This window comes from Aythya fuligula, chromosome 8 (assembly GCF_009819795.1).
Source record: "Aythya fuligula isolate bAytFul2 chromosome 8, bAytFul2.pri, whole genome shotgun sequence".
NCBI classification, from domain to species: Eukaryota; Metazoa; Chordata; class Aves; order Anseriformes; family Anatidae; genus Aythya; species Aythya fuligula.
Genome location: NC_045566.1, coordinates 14,863,355 through 14,884,583, shown reverse-complemented (window position 1 = coordinate 14,884,583; position 21,229 = coordinate 14,863,355). Strand labels below are relative to the sequence as shown.

Here is a 21,229-nt window from a genome sequence, read left to right as displayed (position 1 = left end):
CCTTGCCTTGAAAAGCAAATATTAAGCAACTGTGTGTTCTGGTGACACATTAAACTCCTTATGGATCTTTGAAAACACACAACATAATAATGTGCACATCGCTATTTTGTAAAGCAGTTTATGTAAGGAATTCTGCATTTTAAAACCACTGAAATGCGGAAGGCTGGCTTCTTAGCAAGGCTTTTTCATACCAAGTTAAGAGAAAGCTAAATTTTAATAGAAAATGTGAGGCTTGCATTGAGAACAACACTCATTCAAAGTTTGTACCCAAAACAAAGCTGTCCCAATAGTTGTTTGTTTGTTTATTTGTTTTTTCTCCCTGAATTAATAACTTGCTCAAAATGCAGATGCATTTTGTAAACCAATATGGAATACTTTGTTTTCCATTACATTTATAAGGGAAGTAGTAGTCTAATTTCATTTAGAAGCAAGGCAGAATGTATGCCTCATCTCTGTTAATTTACAAAGTTGGCAACAGATTTCAGCAGAATTTGACAGCTTTGAAGTATCAAATTCTTGCAAAGTTTCATAGAAGTAGGGAGAGATCACGTTAATAGAACCCTGCAGCATGAGAATAAGGCATAGAAAACTATAGTGAATGACACAAAAGCAGGACAAGATACTGTATACAGATTATTTTAATTCCTAGGAGGAGAAATCTTCTACTCGATTAGTTTCTGTTGTCTAAAGAGTAAACCTCATGGTGAAGTTTGTTCCACAGCAAGATTCCAGTTACAGCCTTTAAGTACAGCCCTGTACTTGTGCTGCAGCTAAATGGCAATCATTTGAGACACAGAGCACCGCTGCAACACCAGGCTGTGTTAGTGCTGCTTCTAATCTAGCACTGCTGATAGCTGTGTGGGTTGGGGGAGGCAAGACGCAATGCAACTTCCATTTAGACAATGATGGGAAGGGCCACAGTGTGAAGCCAGAAAAGAAGGGTTATCTGAAATTAGGAGACAGCTATGTGAAGCAGTGGGTAGGCTGGGGTGGGAGGAAAAGGAGGGACAAACTGCTCAGAAGGTTAGCAGAGCAACACTTGCATATTTCTGGCTAGGGGTACAGGCTAGCATATGAGAGAAAGAGCAGTACTTTGAAGGGTTACTGGCTGACACCTGCTCAAATTGTCCAGTTGTGGCTACAAACAAATGCTCTTTGTATTACATATCTGTTTATTTATTTATTAAGAGAAAGATGCTCAAATGTTTATTTTTCTCTGTGGTGGTGGTGCTGCCAATCCAAGTGTTTGCTGTCCAGATTTATGACCTGCTCAGTTGCTGGTGTTCAGGACCCTCCTGTGCCAGAGCACTTGGCTCACCTGAGAAGCAGCCAGGCAGTTCCATGCTTTCTGGTCTGCTGGCTGCAACCAAGACAAAGGGCAGCTCTGCCAGGAGCCCCACAGCTGCTGCCGTTGCATGTGATGAGGCTTTTTACTCTTATTTCTTGTCAACATATGATGTGCTGACTATAGCCTTGTAGAGACAACGATCTCAGTTAAAAAAAAAAAGTCTTGACCTCAGTATCAGTGACCTCAACATCAGCAACACTAGTGACACATGTAAAGCTGCATCCTGGAGACATCGCTATCTTCATGCCGATACAGCCACCAGGCAGGCACAGATAGCACTGTGAAGTGTAGGTGGTGAGAGCAAATAAGCAAATTAAGCACCAGACGAAATCATTGTGCTCAGAAATGCCCTCTGAAAGAAAACGGGGCTCTAAGCACTGTCCACGAAGGTTTGGAGGGGTAAGAGTTGCTTAGTGGAGGTTTTTGCAGTCGGTATTCCCTCATGAAAACAAGCAGCAGGGTGCCAAACGTGGTAACAGCAGTGCTGACCCTGAAGCTCGTCTCAGTACCGTGGTTTTGCACATGGCTGGGCAGCAAAAACTTCTTGTTTTTAGCAGAGCTCCTGGGTATTCACAAAATGAAGTTAGACTGAGGGGAATAGGGGCTTCTGGACACTGCTGCCCATGCCATACATCCCTGAGGGAAGGGGTAGGTGTGCATGCAAAGAGGGGAAAATCACTCCCCGTTAGGCTCACACCTTCCCAATTAAAAACCGGTGCATAAGCCGTGCAGGCGGCTGAGGGGCTCGCGGCTGCACTGGTGAAGTCCCCGCCAGCCCTCCCCGTTTGGAGGGGCACAAAACGCCGCTTCTCCAGCACTGAGGTGCCGCCGGGCCGGCCTCTGCTTGGGGGTACCGGGGCCGGGCTGGCACCGCTGGGCCTGGGGCCCCGTCCGGTGCCGTCCCGTCCCGCCGGGCCTCGGGCACGTGCCCGCCCTCCTCCGCCCGCGCCCCTTAAAGCCAGCGGGGCCGCGGCCCGGCGGGACGGCGCTGCGCAGCCCCGGCCGCTCGGGAGGCGACGCCGGCTCCCTCCCCGCCGCGGGCTGCCCATGGAGATCTCCCTCAAGTACCTGCCCGGCGGCCGGGCCGCCGCCAGCGGGTGAGCGGGGCGGGGAGGGGAGGCGGCGGGGCTGGGGCTGGGGCTGGGGCTGGGGCTGGGGCTGGGGCTGGGGCTGGGGCTGGGGCTGGGGCTGGGGCTGGGGCTGGGGCTGGGGCTGGGGCTGGGGCTGGGGCTGGGGTGGCAGCCCCCGGTGTTCCCCCGAGCTGGGCTGCGGGAGGTCGGTCCCCGCCGCGGGGCAGGTAACGCCGCGGTGCCGGCTCCCCTGGGCGCAGCCCGCTCGTGTCGGTGCCCCCGGGGCCGGGACCGTGCCGGGATGGAGCCGTGCCCCGAGCTGGGGGCTCGGAGCCGCGCGATGATCACAACATGCGGTCCCCCGCTGGTCTCTCAGAGTGCTCTAACCACCGCTTTTCACGTTTATTTCCTAATATTTTAGTTGGAAGTTGCAGTTCTGCAGTTTAACGCCGCTTATTTGAATGGTACTTTGCATCTATTCTAGAAATTAACGGGTTAGCAAGCAGTTGCTGCGTATTACCTGTTGCTGAGGGCATTATTTCTGAAATATCACACCAGAGCACTCCTGCCTGTTGGCTGCTGGAAGCAGAAGTCTAGCAGTGATGCAGGCTTGAGTCTCACCTCTTCTTCTGTAAGTCAGAACGTGCGCTGCTTTCCGTGGCCGAGTTTTCTTCCGAGAGTTTCTGCAGCTGGTTAGCGAAGGAAGCCGAAGGCATCATTGAAGATGATCCCTCGCAGCGCAGATAAGCGAGGGCTAGGTAGAAGTGAAAGTACTGCTATTAGTCAGCTCTGAGCTGCTAGAGTAGCTGTACAGGCTTGAGAGGCAGCTTCGGGGGGAAAAACAAAACGAAAACGAAAAAAAACACCGTGATTTCCATGGTATGTACTCGAATATCTGAGGAAATAGTCTTTCTCAGAAAGCTTGCTGTTCGGTTTAACATCTGCCCTTTCAGATGTGATTTACTTGTAATTTAAGGGAGGATTTTGCTTATATCTTGGGGTTCTTTTTGTCATGCTTCTATGCTTTACATATCAATCAGATCCAGCTTAAACCTGCTCAGTTTCCTCTTTCTTTCCCTGCTCCTGTTCGATTCAGTCTGGGGCAGGTCTTGTCCATTGTGTACCACACAGGTGCTTCTGCCTGTTCGTGGGCAGCTGGGACAGGAGAAGCTCTTTCCTGGGGTGTCAGTGCTGGGTTGAAATGCACACATATCTCCTTCCTTAGAGACTACTCACAGTTATAATTATTATATGTTTTTCTTCCTTTTTTTTTTTTTTTTTTTTTCTTTCAAGTTTGTATTTCATACTGGGCTAATTTTAATGGCACTTGTTTTTTCTTAAAAATCCAAATAGAAATGTATTTTACAAGTTTTCATTTTAAAGCCATTCCTGTGTTTTCCTTATCTCAAAACCAAAACCCCCCCCCCCCCCCCCCCCCCCCCCCCCCCCCCCCTTTGTTAATGATTGATTTAATGTGTAATAAAGATAACCTTTGAGATTCTGATGCTGAAATAGATTTTCACTTCCTCTTATGGAGGAATGGCACTGCGCTGCCTTTGCGTTTAGCTCTCGCTTCTCATGTTTGCCTGCTCTAGCAAGCCAAATGCACCTCATGGTCTACAGTTCGGGCGGGAATACCTGTACTCCTCAGACAGGTGGGGACAGAAGAACTAAGACTGTATCTGAGAACTTGGAATTGGTGGTTTTGGGTTTGACCTTGATAGAAAATTTCCTTTATAAAATTCAGAAGGTGGGAGCAGTTTTGTGGATGGTTAACGGGACAGATAATCAGCTGATGTAGCCCTTTCAGATGTGCTTGCTCTGCCTTAACAACTGGAGGGGGGGGGAAAAATTACATGCTTGGTTCTGACCTTTGTCTGAGGCAGGGGAAACTCTGACAACTGCAGAACCGGAGAACGAGGTTAGAAAGACTGAGAGAAGGGGAAAGCTTTCAATACCATGTTCAGCTGAGAGGAAGAAACTTCCAGTGGTTTAAGACATCTACAACAGCAGTCCTCTGTGCTTGTTCTTCTATTTTTTTAATGTATTTTATTTCTTTTTTCCTCAATTATTTAAATATGTATGACTTTAGCCCTTAAAGAGGTGTGCTCATGACGGCAGTGCGCTCTGAAGCCTGCTTGGGTAGTTTAGTCTTAAAAACACCTTTTTCTGGTGGTGGAATGTGGGTTGTTCAGTGAAGCGTGAACAGTGGCCTCTTCTTGTTTCAGAGCTTCAGTTTTAAGAGAGAGATAAAACTAGACTCCTAATTGCTATTACAGGTCCTATTTAACAAATGCTTCCTGAGAAATAGCTGTTTAATTATGTTATGGTTGAATGATTTTAATTATGTGATTGTATGTTAATATTTCTTAAATCTTACAGTTTAAAAAGGAACTGCAGACCTTTTAAGATCTGAGGTGAAACTGCAATATGAGGGAATCATTTGCTGAAGTGTTCTGTTGGGTTCTAATTAACATTATTTGTATGGCAGAAATATGATGGCTCAGTCAGATTTAGACCTAAAAGAGACGGCTCTAAAAGAGGATTTGAAATTTTACTTCATGAACCCATGTGAAAAATACAGAGCAAGACATCAGATACCATGGAAACTGGCTTTGCAGATTTTGAAGATCCTTATGGTGACTACACAGGTAACCTTTCTTCTGTTTTTACTCATAGAAAAGCAATGATATGCAGGAGAAGGAGGTATGTGGTCTTGCTCTCTGCAATCTCTGAGTATTCTTCTTTGGCTTTGACTTCCTGCTTCAGTCCAGAAAGAAAAAAAAGATTCTATGAAAGCTGTATGTTGAAGGGGAAGAATAACAAACTAAATTACAAAAGCCTCCTAGAGGTTTTGCAGCAGTGTTTGACCTAATAACTTGCTGTTTCTAAGATAGCAAATTACTCATCCCTTCCTCTAAATCCAACACCATCTTAAGAAGTGCTTGTGTCACAGTGCTGCTGCATGTTCTGCTTCCTGCTGCATTCAAATATCACTGCTTCACTAGGTCATGTCAAAAGTGGTCCTCAAAATCCAGTCAGTAACTTCAAATGTATGTGTTCCGTGTGAAAACACTAGGCAGTCTGTCTGGGGATGATCGGGCTGTGGGAATCAGGCGTGCCCCTCGCTTCTGTCACTGAGTGATGCATTTCAAACCGGCTGTAGAGAGCTGGACAGGTAGGGGCAGAGAAGAGGAGGCTGTTAAACACAGTGCTGCATGGTGTGGTTGGTTACCTTACTATCCACTGGCAAATGCTGACTGGCAAGTCCCTCCACAGCCCTCTGTGAGCAGAAGGGTGCTCTGCTGCTTTGCTTTCTAAGGCCATAAGATTTCCTGGATCAATTCCTAAGACTTCTTTCAGGTTGACCTTCGGCCTTGCTCTGACACCTGTCAGGTAGTCAGCAAGGGAAGGAAAACAAACTGTGAAGGATCAGGACAGTCTTGAATAGGAGATAATATCAGGTAGACAGATTCTCGTAGGTGTCTGTATGTTTCACAGATCCCAAATGATGTTCTGGAAGTTGTTAAGCCTTCTTGTAGCTGCTTCTGCCTCATGTCAGCCTATCACCAAGGCTCCTGTTGCAGCTCCTTAGGTGTGGCATAGCAGCTGGACATCTATGCCTTACTGAAAAGCAGAAGAGGCATCTGTCCCAGCGTGGGGAGTAAGTTTTACTCCAACTCTGTGCAGAAATCCCCTAGACAGTTCCCTGAGGAAATCCTGCTCTTTGATTTCTCTGTATTGCAGTTGGAAGACCCCTGTGGATTTGTTTTTGTTGTTTGTTTTTGTTTTTATTCTTCTGGAGTTCCTAACTAGAGTGCCGCAGATTCATTTGTAGCACAGTTAACAATTTTGTAGCCAACTGAAGATGTAATTGATTTAGAACTTGGCTAGAAGCATGAATATCTTTAATCAAAAGATAGTGCATAACAGGCACAGCTGGCATCTCCTTTTTCTTTGTTCTGGCTGCAGTTCTGCTGTGCAACCAAAACGTCTTTCTCTAAATAGTACTGCTGCATGCATCCTTTTAGCCTAGCCCAGATCGAAGCAATTACTGCCTAGGACAAACAAAGTGCCCCAGTGAAGGGGAAAAAGTAGGTGTGCTTTTCAGCTTCCATTGTTTTCAGTGAAGACACCTGAATGTTGGGGAGCCTGCCTGCTTGCTTTGGGGGACTTCTAAGTCTGTGGTTCCCCTGCAGTTTCTCCCTCCGTCTAGTTCCCTGCTTCTACCAGTTTCTTGCAGGGCTTGGAAACTTGATGCAGTAATGAGACAGTTTCACATTTACTATTAGTAAACAATGGAAGCCTGGGATGAAGGGTTAGCCATTTGGGGCCTGGGATATGCTCCAGCTACAATGTTCATGAAGAAACTCCTGCTGCTTGATTTCAGCATCTAGGGGCATCCATACAGGTGGTTAGCACAAATCCTGGGAAATAACTCTGTCTTCTGCTGCTGCTTGTTATAGCCTCCTTAAGCAGCACCTGTGGCCCCAGGTGATGCTTTTTGTTGCCCTGGGGTCCCACATATCTTTGCTGTAGCTCTGTGCCATGCCAAGGATCTGCTGGAATTTGTCCCATAGCAAAGCAGGATGTTTCTGGGGTAGTAGTCTGTGCTGTTAGGTGAGCTCTTCTGCCCCTTGCACCCTCTACAAAATTTTTGGCAAACTTCAGTTAGAGCTGCTGGTTTTGGGTGTATAAAAGGCAGCAGTGACCTAGCTCTCAGTGTAGTTGTTGCACTGTAAGTTTTGGAATCAGTAGCAAACTTTGATTTGCTGTTTCTTTTGCCATGCATGTGGTAACCTTGACTTTAGTACTCTTGTGGTGTTCATTAGCATTGTAAAGAGGCAGATACTCTGCTCCTATTGTAGCAGGATCACAGTAACAGGCACCTTTCTATTTTGTATTTATTGTGCTTCAGAGCTGTTCCCAAAATGTTGCTGCTTGAACAGTACTCAAAACTCTGTTTCTCTTGTCAGCTTATCTTCTTTGGTTTGAGTAACCAATTGGTGGTTTCATTCAAAGAGGAAAACACTGTCGCTTTTAAACACCTCTTCCTGAAAGGCTATTCTGGTGTGGATGAAGATGACTACAGCTGCAGCATATACACACAGCAGGATGCTTACGATAGTATTTTTTATGTTATTAATCAGGTAAGTGCATTTCTTCATAATGAAGAGTGTTGAAGCTGAATATAGAGCTAGTAGACTTCTGCTAAGCCTCTATTTTTCTGTCTCTATTTGAATTTCAACTTTGTTTTAGTGAATCCACTTAGGTGGGATGTTCTGAAGCTTGTGTGTAGATTTCTGCATTTTTGTCTCCTGGACATAAATCTAAGACAAATTTTATTCTGTTAGTGGATAGTACTGAAATCCAGAAAACCTGAAAAATCAGTCATCTCGCATGAACTGGAACCTTTGTTTAGGTCTTGCTTTGAAGAGCCATGGGCCTGAGTATACCTATGTGTGGTATTCAAAAAATTTTGTGCTTACAGCTATACTGAATTGCAGCTTTGTAGTGAGTGCCAGAGGCCTCAAAATGGGGAATACGGTACTCCCAGGAATGTAGGGGCACTGGCCCTGGCTAAGGATGGCATTTTATGGAACCTCCCCTTTATAACTGAGGGAGGAGGGTGAATAAATCTAGAATGAAAATTCAGTACGTATTTTTATGTTTAATTTTAATACATTCAGAAGTCATGAGATGAAAGAGGATGTGTGTGTGTAAAGTGGGACATGTTGTCTGTGTTCAAGAATGGCAATAGGCTCGGGAACAGTTCAGGTGGGATGAACAGCAAGTGGCTTTAAACCACCTCCCTTCCTGGACCTCAGGACGTTAGCTCTGACACAGTCAGAGCAGTGCTGCCCACTGTCAGCTGTGCCCAGCAGCATCTGGGGATGCTGTGGTGTGAGGCCATGCCTCCTCTTTAAATGTGTGTTTGTTCTAGGGCTTGCTGCTTCTCAGACATCTCCTCTACACTACAGCAGAGCCCTCTGCAGATCAAACACACTTCTACTGTGCAGGGCAAGGTCAAGAGTCTGGCTGTTAAAATAAGTGCTGAGATAGTTTTCTCTGTCTTCCTGCTGAGTTCTCAATATTGCTACTATTTCTGCTCCAAAACGTCCTTTTTTCTTCCTTGCTTGCTTTCTCTCTTTCCTTCTTTTGTAGGCACTAATGCTGAGGTGAAGTCCAGATAGAAGACAGTAGAGAAATAGTAGCTCATATTCTCAAGAATGAGCCGATGTGTGATACAGGCATCAGGAAAAGGTCTCTTCATAAAATGTCTGTGTTGTATAAATGTAGACATATTGTTTAAGAAGGATAAATTTGTGTAATCTGGGTGCTGGTGCTGAGCTGGGCTGGCACACAGGCTTGTCACTGAGCTGCTCTGCTGCTGGGCAGCCGAGAGGCATAGCAGGAGCTGTGCCCCAGGTGCCAGCATCACCAATGCACATCTGCAAGGTGTGACTCCACGGTCAGAGCATGTACCTGGCTTCCAGCCCTGGGGCTGTGTGGGCGGCAGGTCAGGATAGGATCAGCCTTGAAACTGAGCTTTTCAGTGGATCCATGTGTGGAGAATGCTTGACTTGACATTCATTATCAGCTTGCATTTCTAGCCCTTGTTTTTAAGCACATATGAAGAGGCTAGCACAGTGATGCTTTCCAGGTGACTTGCAGTGTATTTAATGTAAGTGGAAACTAAAGTACCTTCTTCATAGGCACACTCTGAGTTGCCTCTGTGCTTGTGTAAAGCAGACAGGTTAAATTACTTTTGGATGCTGCCCAAGCTGTGTGTGTGCTCCTTGGTTGCTAGCTGTAGATATGTGGCTTCACTCTTCTGTAGTCACAGGGAGCAGCATTGATTTTGGGGTAGGCTTTACAGATGAACATAAAACCTGTGACTTGGACTGTATGTACTTCCAACCTAAACCTCTTCATGGAGGCAGTAATAATCTGGGTACACTTATCTTCTGCCTGCTGTGAGATGACTACTTTAGGGGAGGGATTGCTGTAGAAAACTAGTGGAACTTTGCGAATCACTTACTAATGTTTCCAGGCCTAACACTAAACCCAAAACAGCTCATGCAAGTCCTAAGCTTTCCTAGTATTGTGCTTTTAACCGTTTCAACCAACATCTCAGTTCAAGACAGAGTTTAATTTATACAGCCCAGGATTTTTTAAAATTGTGCTGAATTTTAAACCAAAGATCTTAATGTTTCAAGTGGTTTGAAAATGAACACCTTCATGAGTTAAATACATAAGATGTCCCCAGAGTGTGTGTGGTTAGTAGCAGGACTGCATTGACGTCCCTGCCATGCATCTCATTAAAACTTGTCTGCTGGCTTGCTGAACAGCACATGGGTAATCATTTGCTGGCAGCCCAGTAGGTATGGGGCACCTAGTCACTGTGTAACCAGGATGTCAAGCACTGCTCATTAGTGGCCAGCACCCTGCTTACCCTGCTTAGCTTTCCGTGAGATGCCCCAAAATCTTTACTTTCACATAGTCTGCAAGTTGAGAGTTTTTTTTTTTTTTTTTTTTTTTTTAATGCAAAAGTTGTATTGACGCAAGTAATTCTGAGACAGCAAGTTACTGTCTCTTGCAGAAAGAGGAGTGTCTGTTAACTTCTAGTTCTGTTTTGCTTTTAAACTAGTACAAACAATTAAAGAACATCTCCTTGGGGACACTTGGTTATGAACATGATGGATCAGGTTTAAAAATTTGTAAACAACAATACAAGAAAGGTGCGATGCTTCCTTCCAATGACACACTGAACATAGACATTTCTACTGAAACAGGTATGGTACTGTTGCACTAAAAAGTATCTTGAACTGTGGAGTATTTAAATTCTAATGCTGAATCAGTAAAGTTTAAAACTAAGGGCTTTTTTTCTGTGGTGCTCATGTTCTTTGCCTCTTTCCCTCTTGCTGACCTACCTAAAAATGACAACTGTGTAGACTATAGGAAACTATTCAGCTGTTGTCATTAGTGGGTTGTGGTTTTGTGTGTGTGTGGTTTGTGTTTTTTTTTTTTTTTTTTTTTTTTATTATCCATTCCATGCAGATTTCTGAATGCTGATAAGGCTGGAACTTCAGTAGGTGGGTGTCCTTACCACCTCTCAGAGCAGAGAGCTGGCTGCAGCTTCTCCTCAGCTGCTTACATAATACCCTAGCTGGGGCTCTGTATGAATATTTGCTTGATTAGGACTTATGATTGAAGCCAATTATCTGAATTTTATGCTGCTTTCTATGTGAAATTTTTAGCATTACATCTTTTCCTCTTCTCTTTGCAGAATGTATCGTTTTAAAGCCACAGGAGCTGGCCAGTAAAAAGGCTGAACTGAAGCTGAACTCTTCATTCTTCAATCTTGAGTTTTATAGGTAAAGTAGTGTGGGATTTGGTTTTGCATTTTTTTTCACTTTCATATGGTTATGATGGATTTGGATTTGTACAGTTTCTATGCTTTTTATATGCATGTATTTGTGTATATTTATACACTTTTTAAAACATTCAGGCTTATACAGGTTGAAATCTCCTTCAAGCTGAAAGGCATTGCCCTACAAACAATCCATGCCCGTGAATTGCCCGACTGCTATGCATTTCAAAATACTGTAAGTGACTATGGGGTATGGCACTTCCAACACTGTACATATAATAAGAGCTTAAGGGCCCACAGTCATCATCCTTGTATCTAGACTGGAAGGGAAAAGCAGTTGAGTCCTGTCCCTTACCCCTTCTTGCCAAAGGTTCCTGAAACTCTTTCCATGGGCCAATGTTGTTTCCAGCTGTTAACTTCATAGCCTGAGAAGGAGGTAAGTAATCGTTAGTCTACTAAAGGTTAAACTTGAAGTTTGGCTTCTTGGAATACTGCCTTTAATGCTATAAGATATGTGTTCTCAAACTATTTCTGTACCACTGTTTATGGTAACAGCTTTCTTAAAACTTACCTAAATAACAAATACTGACTCATATTATGTCAAAGCAGTTACCAAAATTTGTTTTAGAAATAAATTTTTGCTGGTCTTGCTTCTGATATACTTTTGTGTTTCCAGATCACTTTCAATAACAGAGCTCACAGTGGAAAAATCAAAATCTATTTTGATAGTGATACTGATATTCAAGAATGCAAGGACTGGCACATACTTGGTTCTGGTGAGTATAGCACACACTTCTATAGCACAATGGCAGTATTACACGTCTCCTCCTGTCATTTCACCTGCTCTGTAAGAGTCTGTCTAACAAGACTTTCCCTGTCCTGTTCATCCTACCCACTCCCTGCTCTGACAACAAAAAGCTTTGCCTGATGCAACTCATTACCTCTTTGTAATTAGGTGTTTGGGAAATAATCCCCTTTCTCAGAAGAGATTGAGATAACACGGGCATCTCTGTACAGTGGTGTGTGTTAGCAGTAGGCTCTATCTGAAAGGAGAGTGGATTTTTCTCTTAGAGATTTTAATTGTTCTATTGATCTGAGATTTCTCAAACAATTCCAGTTCATGTACTAACAATGGGATATTCCTGACTCAATCCTTTTTACAGCTTTCAAAAGTGTTTATGAGCAGCTGAAGCATGTTATTTCTGGAAGAGTTTGGAGTTGTTTTTTCCTTTAATTTTTTTCCCCCACTGATAAATTTCACGATGTGCATGAACAAGGGATGGTATTTACTTTTTTTTTCCTATTGTTAAGGCTTAATCTAATGGTTGAGGATTGTGTACTAAAGACTTCTTCGCAGGAATAGTCACTGTACTGAACAGTATGTGACTACCTCTGTATGTCGACTTACTGTAAAGGACTATGTCAGAGTAATAATAGTTTTGTGTCCTACATAGGATCTCAATTAATGATTATGTTAAATAGCCTGTCTTTGGCCAAAGCCAACTTTTCTCTGATAATAGCATGTGGTACTGTTATTAAGGAGGTATTACAGTGTGTTCTGGCTTGCATCTATTTACAATAATTTCTTGGTGGCTGTCTTTCAGCTAGCTGTTCTTGAGTAGTTTATTTACATGTAATGACCAACTGAGGGACCACATGTAATTTTGCAATAAAGCTGAAGTGCTGTTTACAATGGTAAAGAGTGTTTTACTATATTTCATATAGTTAAATACATGTTGTGAAACTATGTGTTGTGATAGGGACAACTGATAAAACATCTGTTTTAGGTTTACAGAAATGCTTCTAAATCTGTGCATGAAAAGAGTACAATGCAAAAGTCAGACAAGTTTCTGATTGCAGGTCAGGGAATGAGAAATGAGGTGTGATTTTTGTTGGTTGGTTGGTTTTAAAGTTGATAGAGATGTTGACTCATATCAACATCACTTCTTTTACGCTATGTAGTTCTAGCACTGTTGGAGCACAGATGTAGATGGAGAGATGAACTTAGTGGGGAAAAAGGGGACACCTGTATTAATATTCCCACTCTTGTTTTAATTTTGAAAAACTCAAGCATGCTTAGAACTCTTGATACCCATATAATTCTCTGGTCAATTGTACTTAAGACATACTTACTCAAAAATGAGTAGTTTCATACCTTCTTTCTTCATGGGGTAAGAGTTTAAATGCAATATGTCTGACCATTTTGTAACAATATGTGCTCAAAGAGATGTGAAGACTAACTCTTTCTTTTCCTTGGCTTTTTACAGTTCTCCAGAAAAACAGTCAGTATATTCTAGTTTTTGATGGATTTGTCATCTTAAGTTGCTTAGCATCTCTCATCCTCTGCACACGATCCATTGTTCTTGCCTTGAGGCTACAAAAAGTAAGCACAGTACTCATAATCTCAATGTTTATTTTGTCTCTATCATGTTTTATGCTGGTTTTGTGACATGGGATGTCTTGAAATATTGGCTGGCAAATCACTTGCAAGGATGTTGCTTTTCTCTTACATCCTTTCTAGCAAGAGATACAGTGTAAGTGTCTGTGATGAACAGTTGCTGGCAGAAATGGGTTCTAGTTCTCGTTGTGTTGTACTGTAACATGAAATATTTCATTTTATCTCTTGAGGGTGCTAAGAGGGCACATTTTTGGGTGCGCGTCCAGGACTTAATGTTGTTCAGGTTCTTATACAAAATAAAAACAAACAAAACCATCAAAACCTCCACAAACAAAATAATACTTCTGAGTCTTTGAGCTGCTAACAGCCAACACATCTTACACCTTAAAAGTATGAACTCTCTTTCACTGACTTCAGAGCAGAAGTCCCATACAGATCATATTGTAAATTAATACTTTAATGAACATCCCTCGAAGCCAACAGTAGCTGGAGAACAGAAAGCATAGCATATATTTTAATTCTAGCTGTTTGTTGGTCTTTCTGAGACTGGAACAGATCTTTTCAGCTCCTCCTTCTCCCTCTATTATCCCTGGTCAGCCCACTGTCAGATTGCTCTTGCTTACCCTCCTTTGCAGACTCTGAGACTGACTTCATCTTGAGCTGCTTGTAGAGCCTTGTGTAAGCAGACTTGGCTCTTCTGGGCCAAAGGCAGATACAGAGACACAAGCTGGGCCCTGAGGTGTAACAATTAATTGGCACAGACTACGTAAGCATATGGCTTACGGGAGCTGGAAAATAAATGCAGGTTATGTATGATATGAAAGCACAGATACTTGTTTATCTTATTCAGTATATCCTTTTTGTAGTTTGTTGTCCTCACTCTTGTGTGGTTTACAAAATTCAGCAAAGGTGTTATGAAACTGCTGCCAGGAGTATGGACACTGTCATTTGTTTATGAGCAAAAAGAACAAGTGAGAGCAGATAGGCCACGTTGGCTCTGTCAGAAGTGAGAGCTCTTGCCTTACAGCCATGTTTGAGTTGTAGTTATCAATTATTCTTGTCTCATTCCTGTTGGGGGTGGATAGGAACCTCCTGTGAAGGCGGTTGACAAGGGGATAACAAGCCATGGCTAGGTTAGTGGGGATCAGTTAGGAAGTCAGCTGTTCTGTGGAAAGTTGGTTTTCACTGGTCTAAACTTTTTTTTCTTTCAATTTATTTCTCTTGCTATTGCCAATGACTTTTAGGCTATTATTCCAGCAAATACAATGGGAAAAGTGGGTATGTGAATCTTGAGCGTTACTACAGTACTGGGGCATCCATACATATTTTTCATCTAAGGTGACCTGTAACTAAACATCTAAATGCTTGTCAATAGAGATTTGTGAACTTCTTCTTGGAGAAATATAAACGTCATGTCTGTCATGCTGATCGCCTGGAGTTCATAAATGGATGGTATGTCCTAGTAATTATCAGTGATGTGATGACAATCATTGGGTCAATCCTAAAAATGGAAATAAAAGCCAAGGTGAGAGTTTATTTTTTTCAGGTTAAATACGTGTCTTGATTACAATCAGGTGTAATGTGTTTTTAACTTGGAGACAAATGAAAGTGAGCTACAATAGTTAAGTTATCTTGTTTGCTTCTTGCTAGTTCTTATTTCTCTTATGTCATTGTCCTCTGTACTGGAACACAGGCAGTTGCCTGAGAAATTGTGCATTTGTTCATCATTGAGGCTTATTTTGTATATCACATCAAACTCTTGGGCTTGCTCTTCCATATGAGCAGTGCTCAGAAAGGTGGTGGTGGGATTCTTGCATCCATCAAAAAGGACATGCATGCATCATCTATTAAAATGAAGGCTGTGCTGGACTATTCTTACTAATTGCTTTCAGTTCCCTTTCCCCAGTGTCGTTCAATAAAACCTTGCAAGCTGTTTAAACATCTAGTTTCCACAGTGCTAAATCCCCTAATCCCTGGTTTAGAACCTGTGGGTAGACGGTTCCTAACTAAAATCCCTGGGTTATGTTATTCCTGTAAGCAGCGGTAGTGCATGTTGCACAGGAAAGTCAGGAGTCATCCCCTTGGATAAAACAGGGGCCTCTGGCTCCAGGGGCTGGAAAAATAGCTATTAAATAGCTGTTGCTGTCCCAGCCTGCCCAAACTGCAGGCACAATCAGTGTCGGCTGCTAGTCCTTGACCTCCTCGTCTGGGCTTGCTGAAATCAATGTGTCTTGTCCAGCTGGCAGCTCTTAGTGGTGTGGTTTTTTTTTTTGTTTTTTTGTTTTTTTTTAATTTCAATAGAGCTGTGTGTCAACAATTTGTATGTTCACAAAACTTTGTATTCTGGGAAAAGCAGAATAGGTGGTGTGCTGCTGCTGTTTCATGTGTACTAATGCTCAAAGAGCAAATGCCCAGGGTGGCTTTCAGAGGAAGCACTTACCAATGTCCAGTTGTATGGTGAGGTTGGGGGGAGATGTGGGTGGGAAATTGTGAACTAAATGAGTATCTCACACTTACTGTCACCAGTTCTAGCCATCTGCTCAAGCAGAATGCAAGTAGAATTGGTTACAAATGTCCTGGTAGTGAAAATTGTGTTCTACTTCAAACAACTGGCAACCTCTTCAAAGCTGTTAATGCTTGTAGTACAGACAAGGCTGTGGTCCTGAGGCTAACTTGTCATTTAAATGATGGCTCACATTATACTAAATAGTGAATGAAAGCTTGTTGGCCTAACAACAGCATATGTTAACTTTCTCATTTTAAAAAACAAAAACAAAAACTTGTAAGATCAAATTGAATATATCTTCAACTATATAGTAACTAAAGTAAGGGCCTTAGTTCTTCCAGGCTGTGTGAAAAACTTCAGGAATGTCCATGTAGATATGCTTCCATTTGCAGCACTAGTGCATTTGTGTCATCTTGCTAAATAAGTGCAGCACAGCATGGTCTGATTTTTGTGATGTAGCAATATCCTTTGGATATCAGACTGTCCTGCTTTGTTTGTTTGACCTGCTGAAACTTGATCAGCTCTCAAGCTGACATACTTCTTGCTTGGTAACCTGACCACTTGCTCTCTTTGGATCCCTCAGAATCTTACAAGTTACGATGTCTGCAGCATTTTACTTGGAACATCAACTTTATTTGTGTGGGTCGGAGTCATCAGATACCTGGGATATTTTCAAACCTACAATGTAAGGCTGGAGTCAAATATTCAACAATTATATGTTTACATCTGTCACTCCTTTTCAGGTCTTTTTTAAATTTGTGACCTCTTTTCCTTTCCTCCATGCTTTTTGTAGGTGCTCATTTTAACTATGCAAGCTTCATTGCCCAAAGTGCTAAGGTTTTGTTGTTGTGCCGGGATGATTTATCTTGGGTATACTTTCTGTGGCTGGATTGTATTGGGACCTTACCATGAAAAGGTATGTCAGCAGTGTTACTCCTTTTCTTGTCAACTGTGTAATGTCTGTATGTAGCTCCCAATTATAAATTTAGGGCTTGTTTCTGGTATTTATTTTTTTGTTTATTTAAAAGCTCCAACACAAAATAACATGGGAGCGTTTCTCCTTCCACATACACTTCTTGTCGCCTGCTTCTTCTAACAAAATAACTATTCTTGCTTTCGCTGTCTGAACTGTACTGACCTGTAATCTGAGTGTCTGTATTGTTTGGATGAGGTTAGAGTTGCTTTGCTCTGTTCTCTGTTGCCCTCTTCTGGCAATCCCGGTGCAACTGGAATGAAGTTCACTTAGCATTTGTGGGTATCACATCCACTGACTTTGTTTTCCAAATCTTTTCCGTGACATGTAACATGAACCACTAAACCTTGACTCAGATGGGAGGATGAGTGGTTGTCTTCTCTGTTTACTTTGCTTTGTCTGGGTGTGTTGTGGCTTCTTTTATTATGTTTTGTTTGTGGAAGCTTGATATCAAAATGTTTGCCTGGTGTGTTCCTCTTCTCAGAAACCTGTGTACAGAAGTAAAGCTTTATATATTGCAAAATGCACACGAAAACAACTCTAAATTTTGCTTTCTTTTCATAATGGATGCTGTATCTGACTTTTTGGGGGGGGAGGGGGGAAGCAAGCAGGTTCCTGATGTTATGCATGAATGGACATTCAGAATTTATGACAAACATGGCTTCTTGTGCTTGATTTCTGATTACACACCCTATATACAGTAACAAAGATGCATGCTGAAGTGCTTGTTTTAGCTTTTGTTACCCCTAGGGTTTGGACTCAAACTCGTAACTCCCTCTGAAATGTAGGTGCTCAGTCTACTACATATGTTTTAAATTGAGGGTAGTTAATTTCTCTGAGATGCTGTATGCTGTGAGATCCTCTGCCATAATAGAAGCTAAATTCTTTTAAGAATCACAACATGAATACCGTTCCCTGAAATCTTCCCTGAAATCCTTGTAGCAAGTGCACTGATGAGCTGAGCAGAAGGAAATGTAGTCAACAACGTGCTTATCTATTTCCATATTAATTCATGCTAATATTACAGATTGATATCAGGGAAAACAACTGTAGTTCTGTAGGGGTTTTTGTCATTGTTGCTGTTTCTGAACACTTCCCCTGTGCCCCACTGGAAGGCAGTGTGTCGCTGTGCAGAGCACTCGGAGCCCAGTGCTGGGCTGGCAGCCTGCCCCCTGCGCTGGGAAAGGGAAGAGCCTTCCCTGCTGGGCAGGTACAGAGGAGAGAAGTCCTTATTCTCAGATATTTTGAAAAACCTTAGTTGGAAATCATAACTATGCTGTTTTTTTCCTTATTTTTTATTTTCCTGCAGGTTTAGAATAAGTTAAAATTTAAGAACTTAAATTTTATATGGTGGTCACTTATTAACAACACAAATGTAAGAAGATTTATGATCACAAAATAGACCTGTGATGCTCAACAGGCAAAAGAACCAATGTAAAATGCTCAGAAATGTGTAGAAATATAAGCATGGCTACTACTGATATGTATGTTTCAGTTTGAATGTGCAGAAAATAAGAAGGATGGTAGCGCTTCAGTTGGCTTTTTTTTTTCTGCTGAGTTAAACTGTAAGGGGAAGAAATACTTGTCTTGTAGTTATGATTTCCATGTTCCCTTTAATATGGACGAGTGATTGAAATTCTAATAGTATTTGTACTCATTATTTTCTAGTTTGAAGATCTGAACACGGTGGCTGAGTGTTTGTTTTCTTTGGTCAACGGTGATGATATGTTCGCAACATTTGCTCAAATCCAGCAGAAAAGCACGTTGGTGTGGGTGTTCAGTCGGTTATATCTCTATTCCTTCATTAGTCTGTTTATATACATGATCCTCAGCCTTTTTATTGCACTCATCACTGACTCCTATGACACTATAAAGGTAAAACATTAGTCTTCCGTTGCACTTCTGACCAGTTTTATATTTACTCGTGTTCATCGCTCAGCGCCATAATATCTGGTACTAATTATGATGACTGATTAGAATATTAAAATATCGTATACTGAACTGGTGTTCTGGAGAGCATTTCCTCTGCCTGGCTGGGGCCTTTGGAATCCAGAATTGTTGTTCCTAATGAAAATGAACCTAGGGCAATCACAGTGAGCACAGTAGCTAACTGGAACAAGGGAGGATTGATGCAAGCATGATTCAAGACTGCTTGCTTGTTCTCACAGTCAGTCAACTAGATGTAAAAGAATCTGGACAATATGAATTTTATGTCACTTTTAGTTTGCTCTGGTCCCACTGCGTGTATGGTGTGTCTGGGATGGGATTGTATTTTTTTTCTTATAGATATATTGAATGAATGAAAGAAATCATTAAATCAGTTTTTTAACTTTTGTACTCTAGAGGAGACTTGAAAAAACTTAATGCCCAGTAATTTCTGATGTGTTGTAATAACATGCTTTATTTTTCAGAAATACCAGCAAAGTGGGTTTCCAGTAACAGATCTACATGAATTTCTGAAAGACTGTGGCAATGTTTCTTACAGAAAAGAACAGGCTTCCATGCCATCCATTTGTTGCTGTAGAAGGTTAGTAGGGTGTTTCTGGTGAATGTTATTCTCAGAAGTACACCAGCTAGCTTCTCACTATGAAGTGGAGCTTCACAGATGTTGGAGCACCCAGAATTCTGCCCATGGACTACTTGGGCTCTGTTATCCCTCTCATGTTTTACTTGGTGTTAGATCTTCAGTCTGCTTGTGGTGAAGGGGAACTTTTCTAAGTTTAAACACACCTTAAGTGTTTTGCTCATGTAAAAGCTACCATGCAAAAACTGGTGGAAGTTGACAGAAGGATGGCAAAGTATAATGTGGAGCTGCCAAAAAGTCAGGAGAAGATTACGTCTCTGCAGCTTAGGGTTTAAGTCTTCTGTTTCTAAATAGCTTTTCCACTAGGCTGTGGGAAGTAGTAGACAGCAAGAGGATGTGATTCAGCAAGGGACCTGTGCTTAATTCCACAGCCATGTTGTATCTGTGAGGCAAACCAGTCCAATCTAATCTGTCACAATACCAGAAACACTTCTAAATGGGTGGTTGCCACTAAATTCAAAGCTTTGGAGATCCAAGCTGTGGTCCTTCTTAAGCTGGTCTTGGTGAGGTATGAAGATCTCATCTGGTGTTGATATGGTTTGGAATTCTAAGAACAGAATTCTGTTTCTGAGGAAACCTAATAAACCTCTGAGTGAGTGACTGAAGATAGGCAGCTTCTTGTCACTGTCACTAGGCAGTCCAGGAGAACTTGTGCTTGTGCACAGAATGATTGTGGGCACATGGTAGGGAAGCCAAGGCTATGGGAGAAGGAATAGTGCTGACTGTGAATTCCTTTTTAATCCCAATTGGTGTAATGAATCCTTGTTATATACTGAGGCTTTTGTGAAATGCAACCTTATACTTTTGATGTACTCTGGCAGAAAGAAACCCCTTTGCCAAAAAGGAGCAAGTGAGATGATGATGGCAGGTATCCCAGCAGTTGCTGTGGGCACTTGAGGGTTGACTAGTTCATGAGAAAGCCAGCCAGATACAGCTGCAGGTTTCACGTCTGACTTTCCATGCAAGCTAAGAGATTCTCGTCTGCTTGAGCATAATAGATATACTTTACTGTAATATGCTGCGGAGTGTGGTGAGGACAGAAGCTTAGTAGCTGGAATGCAAATCTGTAGGTCTTATTACTAAAACAGTTTCTGCTTGATTGTCCCAGTGCAGGTGTTGAAAGCTCTATCCTGAAATGGGAGAGCACAGGGCAGAATGATAAAAATTCATTGTAGTTTTGTATTGCTTCCTATTCCTTGCTGAATGAAAAATTGTAAATTTTCTTTTGCAGGCGACTGAGTGATGACAACTTAATACTCATTAACTGATGATTCTGCATTGAAATTCACCACTAATGTATGCAAAGAAAGCATAGTTGTATGGAGAATAATAATTCTCCAAATTGCAACAAAACCCACTATCTGGACCTGCTTCGTTGTGAACAGACTAATTGTACCTAATTAAGGTGTTGGGGAAGAAAAGCTGCTAATGTGACCGCAGCTGGCTGACCAGGAAGAGAGCCTAGCTTGGTCTGGAGAAGAGCTGTGAAGAACTGTGTTCTTGCCCCAGGTTTTGTCACGTTACAGAAGGCTGATCCTTGAGAACTGTCTATGGGAGCTCTGTTTGCTAATCACCTCCAGGAAGAAGAAAAGTGATGCTGAACCAGCAGTTCTTAATAAGAAATACATGAATGACATTTAAAAATAATTCCACAGTAAAAACAAAAACACATGTACACAAAAATAAATAAAAAGCAGAGTATTACAACTGTTGGCAAGGAAAAGGGAGGAGGCTTTCATTTCACTTCAAGTGATGCATTTAGCATTGAGACTAACTTCTACTTGGCACAATTCGTTTCCTTAGAATAAACTTATGTAAAACTACAGAGCTGCAAAAAAGTGCAAAATAATTACCGTTCTCCTTGTATATCAGTTTTAACATAAGCCATTTTTAGATCATTTTTCTGTTTGACAGCTTTACTAAAAACAAAAGCGATTTGTTATCCTTTTTTGGTTGTGAGTCTTCTCTATCATGCT

The 21,229-nt window shown here is 42.1% G+C and overlaps 1 protein-coding gene across 1 annotated transcript; it reads left to right on the top strand.

Annotated features, from left to right (window-relative positions):
• Positions 1 to 2,395: 2,395 nt before the first annotated feature.
• On the top strand, positions 2,396 to 20,924 carry MCOLN2 (mucolipin 2). Its single transcript, XM_032192803.1, has 14 exons — positions 2,396 to 2,445; positions 4,910 to 5,069; positions 7,395 to 7,568; positions 10,070 to 10,214; positions 10,709 to 10,796; positions 10,931 to 11,027; positions 11,469 to 11,568; positions 13,060 to 13,175; positions 14,566 to 14,715; positions 16,280 to 16,381; positions 16,490 to 16,612; positions 18,338 to 18,544; positions 19,081 to 19,196; positions 20,485 to 20,924. Exons 1-14 carry the CDS (start codon positions 2,396 to 2,398, stop codon positions 20,519 to 20,521), a joined length of 1,665 nt encoding a protein of 554 aa, XP_032048694.1. The 3' UTR covers positions 20,522 to 20,924.
• Positions 20,925 to 21,229: the final 305 nt, after the last annotated feature.

Coding starts and splice junctions, on each gene's coding strand:
- MCOLN2 (XM_032192803.1), top strand. CDS start 2,396: ATGGAGATCTCCCTCAAGTACCTGCCCGGCGGCCGGGCCGCCGCCAGC. Junction 11,028..11,468: donor GCTATGCATTTCAAAATACT/GTAAGTGACTAT, acceptor TTGTGTTTCCAG/ATCACTTTCAATAACAGAGC. Junction 13,176..14,565: donor TTGCCTTGAGGCTACAAAAA/GTAAGCACAGTA, acceptor GCTTGTCAATAG/AGATTTGTGAACTTCTTCTT.